Raw genomic sequence first — 10,584 nt, forward strand, 5'->3', positions numbered from 1 at the left:
GAAACCAAATTTCATGGTTTACCTAACCCACGAGAAAACAACAAATATTGGTACCCCACAAACAATGTTATTTTCACAATAAACCATACATCTATGATTAGTTCAGGATTTAAATTATATAATTAGAAGTTAAAGGGTTTTCTTTGCTGGATACTTTATGAAATCTAAATGAATGGACCAAACTAAATGAAGTTTTATTGGTTAGGAAGTGATGGATCTGGTCTACAATTAATGTCAATATCTCTATAATCAGATTTCCTACTGATTTCGTAATAAGTTATTGATGAAGCTGACAGATAAATTGTTTTACAGGAAATGTCTTAATTGATTACTGTCAATTTTTGTTGGAATTGGTTGATAAGTTTAACAAGATAATCACAGGTTTATTAGAAGAATGTTTGATTTAAAGGTCAATACTTCTAAAATCATTATTGCTATGAACCTGATTATATTGTGGCTGTGTACATGACTCCAGTCTTTAAGAAATATCTCAACCCTTAAATAGCCTAAGTCACTTACAGAGAGCTTATAGCCTCTAAGTTTTTGACTAGCGGCTATTCATAACAGAATTAATTTGAAAGTGGGTTCAGTGCTGCTTTCAGCAATTTTTTAAATTTTAATGGTATACATTTTCACTCAAATTTGCTGTTTATGTTGTAAACTAAGAGGATACATGTATATGGTTTTAGTTTCCTTTCATGTAAAAGGTAAAAAAATGTGTTGGAAAATACATGTGTATACAACAGAGAATTTTTATAAGTTGAGAAAAAAAATTCTGCACAATACATTTGTAGTAACTTTTTCTTTGACCACTTATGCTTGTTTTCACTTTTAACTTTATTGCCTCAGAAACATATTAGCAAGAATGTGAATCTCAGCTCTCTCCAATGGAATAAAAGTTCTCAAAAGGTTATAACACAAAATTAGACTAAATACAACATGTAAAAAAGTGCCCAAACAAAATCTCATTTAATACTAAAAAATGATTAAGGTTAAAAAATGTTCCTGAATTTATACCAACAGGCAACAGGTCCAATAACTAAGTCACAAACAGCAATAGAACTGAAGGACTTAAACTTAACATTTCTTGTCACAGATTGTGGTTCTAGCAAGAATTATCCCAGATGAGGAGCAAGCTTTGTCATCAGCTGCTGGGATCAAATTATTAGTAGACTTGCTGCAGGATTCTAACACCAATGAGACTATAGCATTAGCCTGTGATTGTATAGCCAGATTAGCTCATACAAGAGCAGGTATAATATATAGAAATTGCATTAGCCAAATATGTTTGCTTCATATTGAAATGTATCATCATAAAATAGATGCAGAAATTTTAGGGTATTTTTTTTCACTCTTAATATACTTTTAATGGAGAGACATGCAAAATTTGATTCAAGAAGAAGACAAGTTAATATGGATATATTTGCAAGGTTAGGTAAGTTAATTAAGTCTTAAGTATGTTATTTATCTTGGATTATGTCGTTTTGAGGAAATATTTAATTCTAAAACTAAAACTGGTGATTATTAAGTTAAAATATTCTCAGTGTTTTTTTTTAATTATATTTTTGTGATCATTAAGCATAACTTATTGAAAAAAGAAAGTAAGGCTGTTATTTACCATTTAAGAAAATTAAGAAAACTTATATTGCTTGTTTTATTTATTTTTTTTATTTCATTGAAATATTTCAGGCAGCAAGTTTCAATAAGTTTCCATCTTATTATTAGAATACAATATATGTTTACTTCACACTGACTAAATGTAAAGCATTACATTGGGACTTTTTTCTCAAATTTTATTTTCTGTTAAAATCAAAAACTTTTGTTTTAAGAGATTTTCCATATAGACACCAGACAGATTCTCTGATATGAGTGACACAGAGAAAATTTAATCCTACCAATTTCTTGTTTAAATCATTATGATGTCAGAGAGAACAGAGAGTTTTTCTGTATCAAAATAGGATGACTCGTATGTTCCCTAACAAATTAATCAAATTATGGTCAAAGAGTTCCTGTATTTTAAAGTTTGTAATGCTTTCTTTGTAATTTATTTCATTCCTACCATTGCAGTACCAGTAATTTACAAACAAACATTCATTTTTTAGGAATCTCTAATGGATAAATTTTTTTGACAACAAAATTTGGCATGTTCCACCCACTCTCTGGTTCATCCCTGGGCAACTTCTTAAACCATATTATTCCCTTATTTTGTACTGAAAATAGAAGTAATAAATTGGTCATTAGTTATAAACAAAGTGTTGTGTTCCAATAGAAAGTCACCCCACCCATCTGTTCACTAGTTCATTTTGGTTTTTCTATTTTTTTAAAATGAATTGTGTAAATTTAAACTCACAGGGAAACGGAGGAAAAAAGTCACAATAATTTGTTAATATCATTGGATCAACAACCATCTGTAGAAAGAAGTAATTTTAAATTACCTGTAAATAATTATAACTTTTTTCAGTATGACTTTTTCCACTTACCTTTAAAACTGACCTCAACAGTTAACACTTTTAAAGGCTTTACATGCCAGCGACACATTTCATTTCTGACTATGTTTTTTTAGAATATGACAGGGGTATGTTTTTAGTAAATATTCATTCATTATAGATTTTATATTTTTTTGTAGATTTTGTAGTTTTTATACATGTGCCTAAAGGAATAAGTACTGATTTATAAATATCAACCATACACATGTATACAAGTATTGTTATACAGGAAACAAAGTATTCAATAAATATTTTAACCAACATTTAAAACTGTTTGTATGAATATCATATATAATATTTTTGCTTTTGTTTTATTTATATCTACTTATATGTATAGAATTGTGGCTTGTTTATTGCTTGCCATCTACAGTCTATAATTCTCCACCAAATATTCTGTTTTATGTTACTGTGGCCTGATCTTCTGTGAAGGGTTTCTGTATCATTTAATAGAACAAATGATTATAATTGTCATCAGTTAAATTTAAGAAATTATAATTCCATTTTTTCTTAATGCACTGTGCTCTATATTGTCATTTGTCAGTTCTGAAAATTTGGAATGTATAGAATTGTGAAGAAAGTCAGATCTTAAATAGAAACTAATATTAGAACATTTTACTGTTTTACTATGTTTAATTGATACTGGTTGGGCAAGGTTCTTACTTACAGAGGTTCTTACTTACAAAGGTTCTTACTTACCGAGGTTCTTACTTACAGAGGTTCTTACTTACAGAGGTTCTTACTTACAGAGGTTCTTACTTACCGAGGTTCTTACTTACAGAGGTTCTTACTTACAGAGGTTCTTACTTACCGAGGTTCTTACTTACAGAGGTTCTTACTTACCGAGGTTCTTACTTACAGAGGTTCTTACTTACAGAGGTTCTTACTTACTGTGGTTCTTACTTACAGAGGTTACATTTGGTTTCATTGCTGAATCAGATATACCTTGAAGAAAGTTTAGTGTGGATTTACATGAACAAAAGTTTTGAATTCAGATACAGATGTTTCAAACCTTCTAGGGATACTGATAAATACTCAAACGAAGTATATCATACCTCATTAATTAGTTAGCTTTATATTAATGTAGTATCCTCCTTGTTTTAATACTAACTCTATTTGAGTACTCAATTAACGATAGAGCTTTCATATTTTCATGATTTCCTGCTTTTTAAATGACTAAAATTTATTATTTTTGCACATTTTATATTTTTACAACTAGTATAGAATCTACATGATAAAAACTATTTAAAACAGCTTTGCAATAACAGAAATGATTGAGTATAAATTATTACACTACCAAGGGGAGATAATTTACATTTGTTAATTATATCTCATTAAAAATAAATTGTGAAATGATTTATGTCCTTGTTGGTGTCCCTTGTTTGTTTCTATTTTTTTATAGATATTTTTATATTTTTTTTCCATTTTAAATATTTCCTGTCTGCTACTTATGTATAAAAACTTCCCATCAACCTTTCTTGATAAGTATAGACTAATTAAAAATACTTGTACATTTTCATCTTTTTCACCTGTAGATAGGAGTTGACTGTATCCAAATGATTAGGATGATACATGATTTTTATCCTTTCCTTAGTAACTAACTGCATGCATTATATTTCACACTTTGTAATTTGAATATACTTTCTGGTTTTGGTATTCCTGTGGTTATCTTTCATCTTTGGTTTGTTTCTTTTGTATGTATTGTCTCATATTTGTGATGGATATATCCATTTCAGGTGTTCCAGCTGCCATTGTTTCAATTGATGCTGTTAATTTGTTGTGTCAACAATTAAATTCACCAACAGAACAAATCCGTGGATGTGCATCTATTGCTCTTGGCTACCTGACCTTTAATCATTCTGGTGAAAGACAGATTCTTAACAGGTACCTGACCATATTTGTCTCGAAATGAAACTATTTCAAGATACAAATAGTTAAGTTCGTTATTGAAGTTTATTTAAGGAATGAAAACTATAAATAACAGTGTTATTTGGGTTATTTGGCTTTAGGGATTTGATGTAAAATAAAATCAACAATTTTCCCATTCCATGATTTTTTTACTATCTTTTTCTATGATAGGTGTAGAGCAGAACCATACCTGATGAAAGTACTACTTCATTACACTAAACACAGCAAACTCAGCCCAGACTTCCTCAAAGGATGGCAACATTACAAAAAAGTTGGACTTCCTCCAATTCCGTATGTTAATATATTGTGTATTATAAGCAATGATTAAAATTTTCATTTGGTTCTCTTATGGTCCCCCACATCTTTTTCATAACTTGATTTAGTACTGTGCTGTAATTGATTTGCAGTCGGTGGCTTAAAAAATCCTTGAAATACTAGTAATTATAATTATAACTCCACTCATCCAGTGGGTGGTATATTGGAATCACCTTGTCCATCTATCAGCTTGAAATTTCATTGCATTCATCTTGGCTTCAAATGGATGTGTGGCTTTATATAGATAGTGGATATGTTGTAAGAGATTTTGATATCAAATTTGCCATTTTTCACTATATGGATTGATAAAGAAAATTTTCATCACAAAAATCTCAGCTCCAAATAGATGGATTGATTTCGAATTTAGTGTAAGGCTTTGTATAGATAGAGCATATGTTGTTTGCTCAACTTCCTGTATGAGTAGGGGTACGAAGTTTATTCTTAATTAGGACTGAAATCATTATAAAATACATCATAAGGGTTATTTTCAATTTTGACAAAGTTAGTGCTTGCCTAATCATTTTTTTTTGGACATTTTGTGCTTGTTTATAAACCATCTTAAAGTTGGTTTTATGGCATAAATGAGTCAAAATTTGAAAACAATTAGATAACTCACATTTACCAGTAAATAGCAACTTGAAGTTTTTCAATATTTAATGTAGAAATCAAGTCTATGACTCCATACCAGTATTTATAACAGTTATATTTGCTTCAGGTCTGTCATTATAGTACATAGTAGTAAACTGCTGATAATTTGTTTCAGTGATGGAAGACCAACATTGGTGGGTTTTGTACCACCTAGTGGACCTAGTATATCTATAGACCAGTATTCCAACACACCAACCTCATCATCTAATACTAATGCAGAGGACGGTAAACTGGGAGATCAGGGATCAACCTCTAGAACAGCATCCCGACATGGCACTGACAGCAGGAATGAAGCAACTCCAGTACAAGCTGAAAGTCCCATAAGTTCCAGTCATCTCTCAACTCCGCATCCACAAGAAATTACTGCTGAATAAACCCAACCTTCTTTGTCTGCCTGTACCCTTCACAAGGAACAACTGCTGTATTGATTTAGGTTACCAAATATCTGTAAGAAGCTGAACATACTGTCTACCCCATTACACAAAGTTACTGCTGAAAGAAATCTTCAGAAGAAAAAGAAAAAAACTGAACTGAAATTTTAGCAAGTTTGTATGCTTAGTTGTGAAGAGGGAAAGGTTTATTTACTTCATAATTAAAAAAAAAATAGTCAAAACAGACTCAATATTGGCAACAGCCCTAAATGTTAAAGAGTTTAACATTGAAGACTTTTTGAAACTTGTTTTTTTCTTGTATCATATTTCATATGGAATTAATGTGTTGTCTTATTTCTTTTCAAAAAATAAAACTTGACACTTTATTAAATTTTTAACAATAATAAAGTGGGGGTTTTTTGTTGTTGTTTTTGGGGTTTTTTTTATATTACATTATTAAAAGTTGCATTGACAACATTGCAAAAATAAATGATTGCATTGATTTTTGAAAGGAAATAATTATCTTTTATCATGTTTTTTTTTTTTATATATATATATAGGTTTTTTGAGTGCTTCATTATTATCATACAATATTGACATTTTTCACATGCTATATACTTACAATGGGCTATGTATGTGTTGTTGTTGTTGTTTTTTTTTGTATTTATGTTTTTGTTAAACATTTTCATATACATTTAATTGTTTAATAAAATATTTTTATAAGTAGAACTATTTATAACATGACCTGTTTTTTTCTACATTTTATTAGTGTCAAATTTACATAAATGAAGTATAACTCCCTATGAATTGTTGTTACATATTACTTGATGGATGTGAGGTCAAATAAACAAAAAAATGTGTGATATTGCAGTTCTTTGTCCATTATCTTTTGGCTGACAATGGACTTCCAAAAATCACATCAAACTTCAATTAAAAGTTGAAAACATCAAACATTATGGAAAAATTTGATCACATGAACTCAACTGCCCTCTTTACAGATGTCTGTTCTAACATAGTTTGTATTAATTGACCTTTTTTCGCAGCATTATTATATGACAGTTATGACTTTTTCTGTTTAATAGTCTTTTGTAAATTTGTTTTCCTTCTCTTTTCATCAATTATGTCCCCCCCCCCACTTTGTTTTTGTATTGTTTTTGGCTTGTCGGTCTGTCTGTCTGTCAGTGTGTCCTTGTGTCCATCACAAAGTTTGTCAGCACGGCTCCTCTCAAACTACTGAACCGAATGTTGCAAATGTGGTATGTAGCAAGAAAATCATATGAAATTGTGCACATAACAGGAAATTTTGATCGCCCGATTTTTGTAGAAGTTATGCACCTTTGTACTTAGAAATTTGCCAAAAATCCTCATAAATTACCTTGTAAGCAGGACTCTTCTGAAACTTATTGAACACAAAATGCTCAGAACAATTTGCAGAACATGGGGAGATATATATGCTTTTGCAGACAAAAACAAACTTTAATTTCAAAGTGTTACAAAAATCACCTATTCCTCTCCATTTTTAATTCCCAAGACTGTCCGCTGAAATTACAGCAGATGGAAGAATACTACAAACTGTTAGCGGTTGGTTCTAATCTTCTTTAAAAAAAATTGTAAGTCAAATGTGAATCACATATGATCATAATGAATAGCGGTCATGATTTTTTTTTTAAGTTAATATAAGATGCATATCTGTTCATGATTATTTGTAAGGTATTGAAACAAGACTTCTGTAAATGCTGAACCTATAGTAATTTCATTACCTTCCCTCCCATCTTTCAACTTTCAAATTGTGAGTTCTCCTCTTTTGAGCATGCCTCATTATTCAATTTTTATTGCTGTATCTATAGGATAAAACATTTATCTAACTTAGTCTTTCTTTTGGCTTTGAACAGTGTAAAAAGCACATTAGAACAATGAAAAGGGAAATAAATGCCCCTCTTTACATTGATTTTTTCACAAAAATTAATTGCCCCGAGAATCAGATAAAATTTCATGACATTGGAAAAAATACCTGTATGTACTAAATGTTTGTCTACTGACACTAGAATAATTATTCTGTAGTTTACTAGTAATCTTAATTACCTTTGTATGAATGAATCAAATTATCACTTCATCATTTTAGTATCATTATATTCCAGGTCTTTCATTATTTTAGTATCATTATATACCAGGTATTTCAATTGCAGTTTTCACTTATCTGTTCACTATCATAATTTAATTGTTGCTAAATTGAGCATGTTCACAGTTGTTGATGCAAGTTCACCTAATAGTTCTAACATGTAAGTTATTCATCATGGATTGACTGTGTCAACTGCTCATTCACACAAAAATCAAACTACATTGTGTCATTTCTAAAAATAAATTTATAGAATTTCTCCATACGTTTTTTTTTATATAAATTTTTTAAATTACCTCAAGTTTTGCAATATAACAAGCTATATTAGCTGGGATATTTTATTTCTATGATGTTAATGCAAATTATTATTAACTTAATTTTATATCTTATAAGATCTTTCTCCTATTGCAATCAGGTAAAGTTTATAACTGTCATTTTTTACAATATAATTAGTGATTATTTAAGTTGATGCCAAACTAACAGGAAATTGGAGGAAATAAGACTTTTAGTGTAAGTCTCTGTAAAACCGGGCTGATGAAACAGCCCACCATGACAGTGTAATTTGAGTATATGTATTTGTACACAAGTTTTTGGTTGTGAGTGTTATCTTAGAATGTTGATGAAGGATATAATATGTGTATGTAATACTGTATTGTAATGCTGTGATAAACCATATCATGATCAAAAACTAACTTTAGTATTATAAACTGTGGAACCTGTCTTTACTGAACCATGAACTGTTAAAACTGTTTATGTTCTTAAAAACCAACATGGAAGTTTCTATGTTGACTAAACCAGTAGTCAGTTAACCAGGCCATATAAAATATATTGTCAGTCTTATATAGGTCTAGTTAATACTGGTTTCACTGTGCTAACACTTTAAAAATATTTGTGATAGTTGTAACTTGTTATTGTTATCTAAAATGTACAATAAAGTATCATATACTGTCTTGTGCTGAAGCTTATCCTGAGGTTGTCTTTCTATAGTCTGTATGTAAAGTATCATATACTGTCTTGTCCTGAAGCTTATCCTGAGGTTGTCTTTCTATAGTCTGTATGTAAAGTATCATATACTGTCTTGTCCTGAAGCTTATCCTGAGGTTGTCTTTCTATAGTCTGTATGTAAAGTATCATATAATGTCTTGTCCTGACCCTTATCCTGAGGTTGTCTTCCTATAGTCTGTATGTAAAGTATCATATACTGTCTTGTCCTGAAGCTTATCCTGAGGTTGTCTTTCTATAGTCTGTATGTAAAGTATCATATAATGTCTTGTTCTGAAGCTTATCCTGAGGTTGTCTTTCTATAGTCTGTATGTAAAGTATCATATACTGTCTTGTCCTGAAGCTTATCCTGAGGTAGTCTTTCTATAGTCTGTATGTAAAGTATCATATAATGTCTTGTCCTGAAGCTTACTATTTGGTTGTGTTCCTATAGTTTGTGAAAAAAATACCATTTACAATCTGTAAGTAAAGTACTGTTTTCTGTCTTGTCCTGAAAAGGTAATCAAGAGAACAAAGATTCTTGCGGAAATGAAAAGAATGCAATCCAAGGACAAGACATGGAAAACAAACAAACACAACAAAGAACATAAAATAACCAAAATATTCCATACAAAGTAAGAAACCGCCAAGTTGCTCATAAAAAGTCAAGTCCAGGGTAGATGAACGCTGAAGTGTTTCAAAAACTAGTATTGTGTCAACATCGGCCTAAACTATTCAGACTTCGAACACTACGGTCGTAACATGCTGCGCTCTGCGAAGCACTTTATTTACAGGTGTCTGTAGATGGATGATATAATTTACCTAAATACAATATATTAACAAAGTATAATGTCAATAAGGTATGACTTAAAGTTGACAATATCTGGGGGCATCTACAACTGAACAAGCAATCAACGTATAACCTAAGCTAGAATAAACCGTGCAAAAATCAACGGATAACCTAAGGTAGTATAAAGGTAGTATAAACCTTACAAAAATCAACGGAATACCTAAGGTAACCTAAGGTAGAATAAACCTTACAAAAATCAACGGATAACCTAAAGTAGTATAAACCGTGCAAAAATCAACGTACAACCTAAGGTAGTATAAACCTTACAAAAATCAACGGATAACCTAAGGTAGTATAAACCTTACAAAAATCAACGGAATACCTAAGGTAACCTAAGGTAGAATAAACCTTACAAAAATCAACGGATAACCTAAGGTAGTATAAACCGTGCAAAAATCAACGGATAACCTAAGGTAGTATAAACCTTACAAAAATCAACGGAATACCTAAGGTAACCTAAGGTAGAATAAACCTTACAAAAATCAACGGATAACCTAAGGTAGTATAAACCGTGCAAAAATCAACGGATAACCTAAGGTAGTATAAACCTTACAAAAATCAACGGATAACCTAAGGTAGTATAAACCTTACAACAATCAACGGATAACATAAGGTAGTATAAACCGTGCAAAAATCAACGTATAATCTAAGGTAGTAAAAACCTTACAAAAAAACAACGGATAACCTAAGGTAGCATAAACCGTGCAAAAATCAACACATAACCTAAAGTAGTATAAACCTTACAAAAATCAACGTATAACCTAAGGTAGTACAAACCTTGGAAAAATCGACACAAAAAAAAATACACTAATGCTTCTATGTGTATTGAGAAACGACTTCACTTGTAATTTGAGTTGTGTCTCTATATGTAATAAAGACCTGTCACAGTTTACAGCACGACTATACTAGAGA

At 30.6% G+C, this 10,584-nt stretch overlaps 1 protein-coding gene across 5 annotated transcripts in view; it reads left to right on the forward strand.

The window, feature by feature from the left end:
- LOC148615557 (ankyrin and armadillo repeat-containing protein-like) overlaps positions 1 to 8,789 on the forward strand; it is a 30,402-nt gene extending 21,613 nt beyond the window's left edge. For 3 of the 5 annotated variants that reach the window (XM_088581911.1, XM_088581912.1, XM_088581913.1), the window contains exons 4-8: positions 1,097 to 1,253; positions 2,564 to 2,575; positions 4,220 to 4,367; positions 4,563 to 4,682; positions 5,470 to 8,789. In XM_088581911.1, the coding sequence (XP_088438037.1) occupies positions 1,097 to 1,253; positions 2,564 to 2,575; positions 4,220 to 4,367; positions 4,563 to 4,682; positions 5,470 to 5,728 (696 nt within the window). In that variant the 3' untranslated portion in view covers positions 5,729 to 8,789. Of the gene's footprint in view, positions 1 to 1,096; positions 1,254 to 2,563; positions 2,576 to 2,626; positions 4,368 to 4,562; positions 4,683 to 5,469 lie in introns of those variants that run through there. The other 2 variants (XM_088581914.1, XM_088581915.1) reach the window with 2 other exon arrangements.
- Positions 8,790 to 10,584: the final 1,795 nt, after the last annotated feature.

This window comes from Perna viridis, chromosome 5, assembly GCF_037379345.1.
Source record: "Perna viridis isolate PV_CMFRI_1.1 ecotype Kerala chromosome 5, ASM3737934v1, whole genome shotgun sequence".
Classification (NCBI taxonomy): domain Eukaryota; kingdom Metazoa; phylum Mollusca; class Bivalvia; order Mytilida; family Mytilidae; genus Perna; species Perna viridis.